Source organism: Dromiciops gliroides, chromosome 5 (assembly GCF_019393635.1).
Source record: "Dromiciops gliroides isolate mDroGli1 chromosome 5, mDroGli1.pri, whole genome shotgun sequence".
Lineage (NCBI taxonomy): Eukaryota > Metazoa > Chordata > Mammalia > Microbiotheria > Microbiotheriidae > Dromiciops > Dromiciops gliroides.
In genome coordinates this window covers 53387690-53401261 of record NC_057865.1, presented here as the reverse complement: position 1 = coordinate 53401261, position 13572 = coordinate 53387690, and the positions used below count along the sequence as shown (strand labels likewise).

General features: G+C 41.0%; 1 protein-coding gene across 1 annotated transcript in view; it reads left to right on the top strand.

The window, feature by feature from the left end:
* Positions 1–13572, top strand: part of ITGA8 (integrin subunit alpha 8) — a 229161-nt gene that overhangs the window by 104115 nt on the left and 111474 nt on the right. The window contains 1 exon segment of the mRNA XM_043969199.1: positions 11246–11291. Within this exon segment, the coding sequence (XP_043825134.1) occupies positions 11246–11291 (46 nt within the window).

The following is a 13572-nucleotide window of genomic DNA, read 5'->3' as shown; positions in this document are numbered from 1 at the left end:
CTAGCTGCCCCTAAGTGAAGTTTTTTTAAAGAGGGAGGAGACATGGGGATCTTCACAAACAGTAGGGAAGGAGCTGCTGCTGTTGTTCATTCTTTGTTCTCTAAGAGGACCATGACATTGAGGAGGTGATGTCATGACTTGATATGAATTTGATTCAGGTGAGGCAGGGCTAGGCTCTAGGGGAGTAGCTTGTCAATAGGAGAGAGAGAGAGACAGAGAGAGAGAGAGAGAGACAGAGACAGAGAGAGAGAGACAGAGAGAGAGAGAGAGAGACAGAGAGAGAAGGGGAAGGGGAAGAAGAGGAGGAAGGGAACGTTGGGCAATTTGCTGGAGAAGAAGGGAAGAGATGAGATCAAAGTGATATGGTGATATAAGAAGTGTTGGCCTTAGAAAGGAGAAGAGCCACTTCATTTGACAATAGGGGTAAAGGAAAAGAGGGAGATAGAAAATCCCTGTATTGCTATGTCACATATGGTCTTACACATGAAAAGGTTATAACCAACCCAGTGGAAGGAATACTCAAATCAGTGAGACTGAAAAATCCACAGAAATACTTTAGTATAAATAGTAACTGCAACAATAACAATATGTCAGTCAGTCAGTAAACATTTACTAAGCACCTGTTATGTGCCAGGCATTATGTTAAGTGTTAGCTATACAAAGAAAGGCAAAGATAGTCCCTGTCCTCAAGAAACTCACAATCTAATAGGAGAGACTACATATAAACAACCATGTATAAACAAACTATATACAAGATAAAGTAGAAATAATCAAAAGAGGGAAGGCACTAAAATTAAGGGGGATTAGAAAAGGATAGGAATAAATGAATGAATAAATAAGTGGATATGTATTAAGAGTTTACTATGAGAAAGCATTGTGTTAAGTACTGAGGATACAAAGAGAAAAGTAAGATAATCACTTCTGTCAAGGAACTCACATTCTAGTGGAGAAGATAATACATGTGGAAGGTTTCAGCTGCAAGTCATAATGGAAGGGTTCCATTATCTTTAGGGTGCAGCAGCCAAGCAGATGGCAATACCTTTACTTTGATGTCATTTTCACTGATACAACTGTAGCAGTTTCTGATGTTGAACTATTTTTTTCTGTTTAGAATTTTATTTTCCAAATTACATGTAAAAACAAATTTTGACATCAATTTTTTAAAACTTTGTGTTCCAACTTCTCTTCCTCCCTCCCTTACCACCCCCACCCCAAGAACTCAAGCAATTCAATATAAGTTATACATGAGTAGTTATGGCAAACATGTCCAGATAAAAACAAAACTTCAGATTAAGGACTTGTCAAAAAATGTGTTTCAATCTATTTTCAGATACCATCAGTTCTTTCTCTGTAGATGGATTGCAATTTTCATAAGTCCTTCAGAGTTATATTGGATCATTGCCTTGCTGAAAATAACCACATGCTTCCCAGCAGATCATCTTACACTATTGCTATTATTTTGTACACAGTACATTTCTCTGTGCTTCAGTTCATGTAGGTCTTTCCAGGTTCTTCTGATAGCATCTTGTTCATCATAACTTTTATAAAGTACCTTAAACTTGATAAAGAATTTTCTTCACAATAGCCCAGCAGACTAGGTACCATATGTTTTGACATTGTAGCCTTTCATCATAATAACTATTTCCCTCCATCCTATTCCCTTCCCATGATATTTACTCTATTTTCTATCTTCTTTTACCCTATTCCTCCTCAAAAGTGTTTTGCTTCTGTCTGACCCACTCTGCCCTCCCTTCTTTCTCCCTTCCCTTCCCTCCTTATCCTCTTCTCCTCCTACTTTGCTGTAGGGTTAAATGGATTACTCCTCCCAATTGTGTGTGTATGCTATTCCATCCTTTAGCCCACTCTGATGAGGTTAAGGTCTTTGAGCTAATTCTGTGAGCTGCAGCTGATTCAGAGGCTGGGTGTGGGGTGGGGCGGGGAGAAGTTCCTTTGGTACAGGATGTCTGGGATCTGTGTCAGTGTGATCGCAGGGTTGGACTCTACTTACAGCCCAGCATCACCCCCTTTAATTTGTCTATGGCTGTAAAATAATCTCAGCCCATCTTTTTGTGGGGTTTTCTGCTCCAGGGGTTCTTTTATTGCTGTTTTTTAGGGTAATTGTATCAGGAGCTCTGTGTGTTTAATGTTTTTCCTCCTCCATCTTCTCTTTTCCATGATGTTGAACCATTTTTACAAACGTCAAGGACTCTGATGGAAAGAATTTTCTCTTCTAGGTTTTTTACAGCCGAGGCTATAGTATCCACAGGGGGAAAAATGCTAGTCTAAATCTCTATAGAACTGGCTTCCCAGGGTAATGACTAAGAGTAATAGGCTAGAAACATTGCTATTCCCAAGGTCCTTAATTTTTGAGTCCTGGGCTGTTTTCATCAGAGTCTAAAGAGAAATGGCAATTAAGATGGTGGTGTTAAGCTAACCTTGATATAATGCTATAGTGTTACAAATAATTTATCTGCTTCATATCACTTGCTCATCACAATATCCCTATAATGTACATTGTGGGGATAGTTGGACTCCCCACCTCCCCATTTTAAAGATTAGAGGGTCAGGGAGATAAATTAACTTGGTTACTATTACACAAAGATAGGACTGACACAGAAATCTCCTGCCTCTAAGACCCATGAGCTAGACCAGTCTTTTATTCTATAGGTTGATAATTTTTTTAAAATTCCTTCCTATAGGGGCAGCTACGTGGCATAGTGGATAAAGCACCAGCCCTGGATTCAGGAGGACCTGAGTTCAAATCCAGCCTCAGACACTTGACACTTATTAGCTGTGTGACCCTGGGCAAGTCACTTAATCCTCACTGCCTCCCCCCCCCAAAAAAAAATCCTTACTTTAGAAAGTATTCCTTCAACTTTTATTTAAGGTATAAGATTTACCCTGAATTGAACTTTGGGACAGGGCAAACTGTAGATTCAGTGGTGAAGGAGCCAATATTGTCTTTAGAAACCCTAGCTCCCCATTTGCTACTTCTTCTCTCCTGCTCCACCTTGGCAATTCTTAACAGACTCCACAGGCACCTGATTATTCTTCCTCTTGTGAAAACACTCTCAACTAAAGATCTATAAACCCATGTACGTTAGGATATAAATGACTGATAACTGTTAATAACAAGGAATCTTCACTGAAGCCGACTGACAGATTCTTAAACTAGAGGAAAAAGGCCTAATGGGAGGACATCAGGTATCAGCCTTCAATGTGCAAAATGTTGGGAAGTGAAGAGTAAAATCACCTTGTGTAGTTCTAGTGGTCAGCTCTAGCTTTAGGAAATCTTAGCAGACTCCTGGCACCAAACAACCTATTATTCAGGGTGGTTGTAACAGACATAATGATGCTTGATTCTAACATATGGCAAACTGAATTGGGTCCACCACCAGTAACATGAGCAAATGCTGTGGGGCAGAACTAAGCATCTTCTTAGCCATGGGACAGACCTTGAATCATAGCACTCTGGGTCAGCAGCTGTAGCCTCCAAGGTCTGGTGGGCAACAGACAACAGAGCAGGGATGTGATTTTGTTTTCTCAGCCCCAGATTGGCAATGACACATGGGCAATTATTTTCATGATGAAGAGCCATAGTTAAACATGCATTTTCTTGACTTTTGTCAGCTATTAAACAAGAAAACAAACCTTTAGTAAACCAGAACACTAAAGCCTCGTAGCTCATGAATGTTTTTCTTCAGAGTTTAGTTGGAAGCTTTTCACGTCGATTGTTAGGACAAATACTTTCTGCTATAGAAATTATGAATGCTTTTTAAAGCACTTCTTTAGTCACCCATCCTCTCCATAATATTGTGTAGGTTGCAACATAAAGGCAACGAATTAAAGCTGCTTCTGTCTATTTTTAGATGACCATGCTTGCCAGATTTTAGGAGACTTATCTAAATGCTTGCTTTCCACAAAAAATGAGTTATGTTTATGCAGTGCCAAACATCCACAGAGATTTCATAATCCTCTGATTATAAACAAACATTATTGTATTTACTGACATGGTTTTCCTTAATTTTGTTTTTCTTCCATGCAATTATGACTCTAAGAAGGGATAGTAGAAATCAAGGGAGAATACTGTACTCAACTGCCATATTTGACAACCTTGGTTATATATTGAGGTTCTTATCTCCATTTACCAAACAATAGTGACTCCCCCTAAAGTCATACAGCAGTCAGAAGTAAAATTAATTAGAATCTAGAACTCAACACAGGCAGCTACGTGACACCATGGTGCACAGAGCACCAGACCTGAAGTCAGCAAGACTCATCTTTTTGAATTCAAATCTGGCCTCGAACACTTACTACCTGTGTGACCCTGGGCAAGTAAGTCATTTAATCCTGTTTGCCTCAGTTTCATCATCTGTAAAATGAGTTGGAGAAGGAAATGGCAAAGCATTCCAGAATGTTTGCCAAGAAAACTCCAAATGCAGTCACAAAAAGTCAGACGGGACTGAAAAATGACTGAACAACAGTGACAGGGTGAGGGGAAAGGAATCAGAAAAGGCTTTGTGATAAGATTTTTGATGACTAGGGCTAATCTGGGGGGACTAATCTATGGAGGACAAACTGGCTATCTGACTGCTGTTAATTTAATGTGGGCCATTTATAAAGTTCCGCCACACTGCTCCCAAATTGATAAGCAAAATATTAAGAAGCCTCTTAACCAAATAATCAAAGCAGAGTTTATTTATGAGATATTATTGAAAATTAAGAATACAAGGAAACCTGACTTCATTGCGGGTGCATCTCTTTCCACTGAGTCTCTTTCCCACCTGCTGAGCCTTGAACTTTTTGAATACAGTAAGGGCCTTAGCCGCCTCCAGCCTCAGGGCACGTTACACTTTCCCTGCTCAGCTCCTTTCTTCTAACTCCACCTGTGCCCTTTCACTTCATAAATCCCCTGCTTCTAACTTTTCTCTCCTCCTTGCTGCCACCGCTGAAGCCCTGTGTTTCTCTCTCACCGACCTTCTGTCTGTCTGCTCTGTCAGTCTGCCCTTCGCTGCCTTTGCCACCCCTCTAATCTTGTCCACCTCTCTTAATCTTCCTCCTTGCTCCTAGTCCTGCCTTACTGTTCGTCTCGCCCCCCGTCTCTCGTCTCACCCCCTGTCTCCTTGTCTGATCAACCCCCCTGCTGTCTAACTCCCAGGTCTTTATATACCTTTTCTTCTCTCCATTCAAATCTCAGGGCTTCTTGTGCCCCCACAGACCAAGCTAATCTGCCAGCCAGGGCTGCAGTTGGGGGAGGGGAGCTGCGCTGGAGCCTCACGCATCCCAGCACAGGCCACCCCCGAGCCCAGCATCTCTCAGATACCTCCACTCGGGGCGGAGGGAGCTGGGGGCTTCTTCCCCCCAGCTGTCTGACACGGGGTTTTGCATAGCCCATGGGGCTTTCTGGTTCAACTGAAGCAGAGGAGGAGGGGAAGAGACCCTGAGGGCCTAAGGCTGTCTAATCTCAGCCTAAAGGTAGGGTCCCCAAATCAAAATAAATTTCCACAGCTTCAAGGAAAAGGTGGCAGCCTAGCTAAATCAGCAATACAACTTCAAAGAAAGAGAGGAGATGACATTTTCTAGGCAGTCCAAACCATTACTACCACTTCAACTCCAACCTCCCCTGCCTCTATCAATTCTCCCAGCCCTTATTCAAGGGAGCAGATCCTTTGGAGACAATTCCTTCTACAAGTGATGCTGCCCCCAGCAACTACACTCATGGAAGACCCAGAAAAGAAAGCACCGTTAAATGCTTCAACATCAGATCTGGATATGATTTTAGCGATGGAATTGACACTAAGGAAGTTGCCCTGCTATCTGCCTCACTACTATACCCTAAGGGCCACTTGGCTTTTCCATCTGCCCTCCAGATGAATATTTCTATATGTATCCTCTTTCCCTATTAGATTGTGAGCACCTTTGTCAGTGGATACTATCTTATCACCCTGGCTGCATCCCAGAGCTTAGCACAGAGCTTTTTAATTTTTTTTTGGGGGGGGGGGGCAATGAGGGTTAAGTAAATTGCCCAGGGTCACACAGCTAGTAAGTTTCAAGTGTCTGAGGCTGGATTTGAACTCAGGTCCTCCTGAATCCAGGGCCGGTGCTTTATCCACTGCACTACCTAGCTGCCCCAAATATTAAAAAAAAAAAAAAGATACTTGAGATAAGTCCAAAAAGATAGTTTGGTACCAGATTTTTCGAGAGCCATGAATGCAAGACTAAGGACTTTGAATTTCTGAAATGAACCATGGGTATGGATTTCAGATAAGCAGTACTAGTGGAGAGGCAGTTTGTTGTAATGGCTAAAGTCAACCTTGAAATAAGACATGGGTTCAAGACCCACTTCTGGTGAATACTACTAGGTGTTTGATCCAAGGCAAGGCATTTAACATCTCATTGCTCTAAGTACATTTCGCAAGTGCTGACTTGCATTGGCTTAGGGAGCTGTCTCATACCAGTGAAATCACAAGGCCCTTCTCTAATCCCTGTTCTTATTACTAATGTGGTCCCCACATATTAACCTGTTCCCCTATGTTTAGGAGGACCAGAAGTGATCAATGCTTATGAGTGGTCACCATAGTTCCAAGAAGCCCAACAATTCTAGTTAATTCTTTAATGTCTGCCACCTCTCTTTAACTCCTGCAACCCATTCTCTCAGGTCTGTTTCCTAAGCAAATCACCTTCTTGTTCTCCTCACCTTCCTGCTTGAAGCAGATCTATTCTTTTCTAGTTGGAGAACCTCCAACTTGAACAAGTCCCTTGATGGACTGGTGAAACCTAAGACTTCAACTTCTCCATTTCAAGCAACAGGTTCAAAGCTTTGTTTCTTTCTTCTTGAAAAGAGAAAAATGCAAACTTTGAGGAGATTGACACAAAACATGGAGGGGGGTTAATACATTTCTCTTGTGACCTCACATTTTCAGAGTTCTTTTTTTCTTGCTGACCAAATCTGCATCCCCTTTTGGTTTCAGCAAAATAATCACTGGATCCAAGAAAAGCCAAAAGGAAAATAAACATCTTCAGCAATGAGATGGGTCACCAAAGACCTAGCATTTTAGAGCTCCATTTCATTTTATTTTATTTTCCTATTCAGGGGAGAGAACAAAGGTAATTTGCCAGACTTAATTATTTTTCCCCCAGAAAAGAAACAGAAACGTGTAAAGTTATTTTTTAAAGAACCTGCCTGTGGACAATTCTTTAAAAAAAAAGAAAAAAGAAAGGAAAGGAAACAGGCAGATGATAAAAATCTGAGACATGCTATCTCATGGTGATAGAGAAAGAAAGTATGTGGAGTTATGAATCTAAATGTTAGCACCACAATTGATCAGCCTCCAAATCATCATTTAAGCCCTGAAACATTAAAATATGTGCCCTGCTTGCCAAATGCAAAAAGTTAAGATCGTTAAAAAAAATACATATGTGAACCACAACATGGCTATCTTAGCCAATCTCCTGGTTATGGGAAGAAAATCGATTGGGCAGAAATGCAAGTCAACAAATCAGTTCTCCTTTGCTCTAGAGGCCCAGAGCCTGAGCATGAACGATGGCTAACCCCTTCCAGCAGGCACAATACCAAGGTGGTGTCTTGGAAGACAAGCATTTTTCCAGGGTTGATAACCAACTGGGTTTTTGGACCCTAGATAACCATTGCCACATTTCCATATAGAAAATTTTGTTGTGATGCTGCCAGGGCCCTTATTTTCCACTGTAGAAAAAAATCCCATTCTGGGGTGCTGAGATGAAAGATTCCTGGAAAAATAAACCCTCTTTATTTACTGACCTAAGGATCAAGCCTGGGCTCTTTTTGAACAGAATAGGAGCTTTCTTATATTGAGTTTAATTTATTTTGAGTGTTCCGCTCCTGGTGGAACCAAAGGTCTGCTGTTTCTGTCTCACCACCTGAATCTGGGATCTTCTTTCAAAGCACATCCCCAAGTAACATGTAGAATTTCTTCCTGAAAAACTTCAGTTTAGAATATGGAAATTCACCAGACTTTGCCTAGGTTCACACCATCCATTCTCAACAAATGCGTCTTTTCTTTGTTGCCTTCATCAGCAGAATCAGATTTCAGTTTTTCTCTTGCTTATTTTTTTTCCCAGAGATTCTATGCTGACAGTTGATTTTCAAGTCTTTAAATACTCAATAGATGTTTCTAAATAACTAACCTTATTGGGGAGAGGAGAGATGACGGGAAAAAAGAAAGCAGGAAAAGAGAGGGAAAGAGTGAGAGAAAAAGAAAAAAGACCAAAAGAGAAGGAATAGGAAGAGCCAGAGAAGAAAGAAAACAGGAAAAATAAAAAAGGAAAAAGAGAGAGAAGGAAAGTGGAGAGAACAAAATGAATTTTTCTTGCAGATTTTTCTCCAGCAGATTGCAGCCATTCCCCATTTATCTCCAATCTCTCCCTATTCATTTTCTACTGCCTTCAAACATGTCCAAACCTCCCCCTCCAACCCCTATCTTTACAAAACCTTCCCTAGACCTCAACATACCCAGGTTGCTGTTTTATATGGGCCTTGTTTTTCTCAGTCTCCAAGGAAAAAAATAAAAGCTGCCTACTCTGGCTGCCTCCACAGCTCTTTTCTCAGCCTTCAACCTTGTGTTGTCTGACTTCCAACCTCATCACTGAACTAAAAATGGTCTTCTCAAAGTTATTAGCAGTCTCTCTATTGCCAAATCTGGTGGTCTTCTCCCCCCCACACACACACACACCTCCTCCTTCTAGAACTCTCTGTTTAATGAGACCTCTATCTAATGATAGTAACCACCCTCTTCTAAATAATCACTCTTCTCTGAGCTTCCATAATACTACCTTGGAGGTTCTCCTCCTGCTGGTCTGACCACTCCTTCCCACTGTCCTTTGATGGTTCATTATCCGTATCATGTCCTTTCCCACATCCCTCCCCCCACCCCAATGCTGGGTATTCCCCAAGGTCCTAGCCTAGGCCTCCTGTTCTTCTTTCACTCCATTCTTTTTCCATGACCTCATCAGCTCCAGTGAGTTTCATTATCATCTCCAAACAGATGATTCACAGCACTATCTATATCCAGCCCCTCTTTCTTCTGAACTTCAATCTCTTATCACTAGTCCCTTATTGGATGCTTTAATCTAGATGTTCCAGGGCTGCCTTAAGCTCATTGTGTCTAAAATTGAACTCATGATTTCCCCCTTCTCTTTTCCAAACCTCCCTATTTCTGTTGAAGACATTAGAGTCTTCTAATCCCCCAGCTCTGTAACCTCAAGTATCCTTGACTCCTAATTCATTCTCACTCCAAGTAGCTAATCTGTTGCCAAATCTACATGCACAACATTTCTCACATCCAACTCCTTCTCTTTACTCCCATTGCTTCTACCTTAGTTCAGGCTCTTGTTACCTCTCACCTGGATTACTACAACAGTCTCTTAATTGAGTTTCTTGCTCCAGTGGTCTCCCTATTCCAATCTATCATGCCTATATGATTTTACTTAAATGTGTACCTGACCATTTTTGTTGCTGTTTAGTTGTTTCAGTCATCTCTGGTTCTCCATGACCCCCTTTTGGGGTTTCCTTGGCAAATATACTGGAGTAGTTTGTTATTTCCTTCTCCAGCTCATTTTATAGATGAGGAAACTGAGGCAGACAGGTTGAAGTACCTTGCCCAGAGTCACACAGCTAGTAAGTGTCTGAGGACAGATTTGAACTCAAGAAGATGAATATTCCTGACTCCAGACAGGGCACTCTCTCTACTGTACCACCCAGCTGGCCCCTCTCAGTTTCTTTACATGGACCATCCTCCATGCCTCAAGTATGCTTCCTTTTCACCTTCACCTCATAGAACCCCCCTGTATCTTCCAGATGCCTCTGAAACATCAATATCTGTGTGAAGCTTTTCCTGATCCCCCATCCCACGTGTTCTTGTTCTGGCTATGAAATCACCTTCTTTAATTACTCTCTATTTGTGTGTATTTATTCTCTCATATTTATTCTGTATGTATGTATCTGTCCCATTAGAATATAAGCTTCTTGCCAGTAGAGATTATTTCATTAGTTGTCTTTTTAGTCCCAGCACATAGAGCAGGACCCAGCACATAGTAAGATCTTAATGACTGCTTGACTGATAACTTGAGGTAGAGCCGTCTAGATCAGAGCTTCTTAAACTTTTTCTGCTCATAGCCGCTTTTTGCCCAAACCATTTTACTCAACCCCAGTTATATTAAAAAGGTATACATAACATTTTACTGTAACCAAATTATTATGCAACCCCCACATTCAGTTATGTGACCCCATATGGGGTTACAACCCACAGTTTAAGAAGCTTTCGTCTAGAGCATTATTCTGTAGAAAGATTGGGATCCATAATTTCTGAGACAGAACATTTCACTTTCTTCAAATTGGTTCACTATTTTCCTTTGGTGGGAAAGAAAATTATTGTTCTAGTGGAAGAGTTGGGGGGAGGAGTGGGGGAAGCAAAGATATGAGGTGACAATTGTGAAAGTATTTGGAACAATTTTAGAAGTACCTGGATGGGACAGGAGCTACAGGGCAGAGCCTGGAACACAGGGACAATCTGATCTGAGCATGGAGTCACTAAGAAAGGATGTTCAAAAATGGCCTCTGACTTAGGTTGTTGTAAGGATGAAAGGACCAATATTCATAAAGTACTTAGCACAGTGCCTGGCAATGCTAGGCACTATATAAATCCCCTTTCCTTTCCCTTCCCCCTCCCTATTTCTCAAGGTTTCTTTAATGGGATGATAATGTGATATAAACTAATGATTGTTTTCCTCATTGGAATTGTTAACAGTTTTTCTTCCTTGAAGAAATCCTCACAATAATGATGTATGTGGGGTGGATGTTAGACGACTGAACGATAGGCAAAACCATGTTATAATGAGATCCATCCAGTACGTATGTTCAACCAATCAATCTTCTTGAATGGGACTCCACATGGAATGCCATTCTATGGAATTGGGTGCCAGAGCCATGATCCCAAATGTTTTAGAAACAGGATTCTCTGTTCTGATTTTGCTTTTGAATTGTAATTATTCATCATATTCAGTTGCCCCAGGCAACTCTCTTAAACCATAAATTTCTGTGAAGTGACCAATGTGCATATAGAATAGAAGTTTCCATTCTTGGGGTTTCCTATACTGACGAAGTCAGTAGCTCTACCAAATATAAATATAAATATATATATGCATGCAAGCGATGAGTAGGATTTTGAAACATGGATACTATAAAAACTGTTGTATGTTTTTTTTCCAGATTTAATTGTGGGTGCCTTTGGAACTGGAAAAGTGGTTGTTTATAGGTATGTGATGGATGGTATGCAAATATTCATATGGTTTCAAATGCGTTTAATTTTCTGTGGTACCTTAGACTACAATAGCATTTGGGCTAGTGCTAGTTCAGAGATTTCTGAATATTTTAAAATTTTATTTTGGAAACCCCTCTATTTGTACGTTTTTATGCTTGGTTGTTTGCTTTATTTTCATTGAGATTTTTGCCATCATGACTTAGCATTCTCTATGAGTTCTGAAGTTAGAAAATATTTACAAAACAACTATTTTGTGAAAAAGAAAAATGAAAACTCTTCCTGTCCTCAAGGAGCTTACATTCTACTCAGGAAGGAAGTCATAAAACATATAGAGATAAAAAGTGAAAGGTCATTTGGTGACTAGGGAGTGAAGTAGATGGAGCACCAACTTGGAATCAGAAAGAATTGAGGGCAGCTAGGTGGCACAGTGGATAGAGCACTGGCCCTGGAGTCAGGAGGACCTGGGTTCAAATGTGGCCTCAGACACTTGACACTTACTAGTTGTATGACACTGGGCAAGTCACTTAACCCCAATTGCCTCACCAAAAAAAAAAAATTTAATTCTAAAAAAAAGAAAGAATTGAAGTATATGACCCTGGACAAGTCACTTAACTTGTTTCCTCAGTTTCCTCAGTTTCCTCATCTGCAAAATGGAGATAACAAGGGTTGTTGTGAGGACCAAATGAGATAATATATATTTAGTGCTTTATAAACCTTAAAGCACTAAGCACTATATAAATACCAGGAATTGATTTTATATTATTATCTGAAAAGAGAAAGAACAGTGACAACTAGGAGGAAGTGATGAATCATAGGGGGAAGCCCTTGAAAGTAGTAGTAATGGTAGAGGTGGTGTTGAGGAATGAATGGTGGGAGTAGAAGCAGAACCAGAAGTAATGGTGGTAGTAATGCATAATGTCATACAATGTGACCACACCCCTAACCCTCCCCCCAAAATCCATTCTCACCTATGACCAAACCAAACATGAACCTTAGGAGACTATTCAGTGATTCCCCTAGATTTCACTCATTCCATTCTCTTCTCCTACTTCTGTTATATTTCCATGTGCATTTAAAGACTAGAAAAGAGGGGGAATGCATTTGTAGAAATGTCTTGGATCCTTTGGATCCATCCGTGGATCTTGTCTTTGGATACATCAATAGTAGGCTACTGGAACAGGGATAATGATTTTCTGGGTATGTCCAGAAGCAACAGGTAAAGCTCACAGAGCCTAAACCAACTGTATAGTCAATAGATCCTGAGTGGTTCCTTATTTCGGTGGAGGGCACCAGCTGCTTTCGAGTTACTGGGATTGGCTATCTCATTCACACACCTCCTACCCAACACTTCACTCTCCCTCACCATGTCCCACAGCCAATTAGTTGCCAAGTCTATTAATTCTTTCTCCAAACCATCCCTCACCACTGTCCACTCTGTTCTGCCCAAGTTCAGGCTCTCTTCCCTTCTAGCCTGGACAATTGCAGGAAACTTCCTTGGTTTCCCAACTTCTAATCTCTCCCCTTTTGAATCCATATTCTGCAAAGCTGCCAAGTCATGTTGCTAAAGCATAGGTCTCATCATCTCACTTTCCTACTCAGCAAACGCCTCTGGCTCCTGGAATACAGTATGAACTCATCTTTTTGACATTTAAAGCCCTTCAGAATCTGGCTTCAATCTACCTATCCAAACTTCCCGTAAATTACTCCCCTTCATATGCTCAGCATTCCAGCCAAATTGACGGACCTTCCATTTTTCATTTCCACCCTTTCTATAGGCCAGAGCTTCTTAAACTTTCTTTGCTTGCAGTCCCTTTTCAACGGAGACATTTTTATGTGACCCCGGGTATATAGGTAAATAAAAAAGTTATACATAACTTTTCGCTGTTGCCAAATTTTTTGTGACCCCATATGTTTAAGATGTTTTGCTAAAGAGTATTTCCCCCATGCCTGGAGAATTCACCCTCTTCTCTTCCTCCTCTTAAAATTCCTAGCTTTCTTCAAGATTCAGCTCAAAAGCACTTTTTCCATGAGGACTTTCCTAATGTCCCCAGTTTTTTAATCTCCCCTTAACACACAGCACTTTGCAAGTATCTTAGTACCCCCCCATTACATACTCATGCATTCTCTCTCTCTCTCTCTCTCTCTCTCTCTCTCTCTCTCTCTCTCTCTCTCTCTCTCTCTCTCTCTCTCTCTCCCTCCCTCTCCCTCTCTCTCCTTCTCCCTCTCTCTCCCTCCCTCTCCCTCTCTCTCCTTCTCCCTCTCTCTCTCTGTCTTT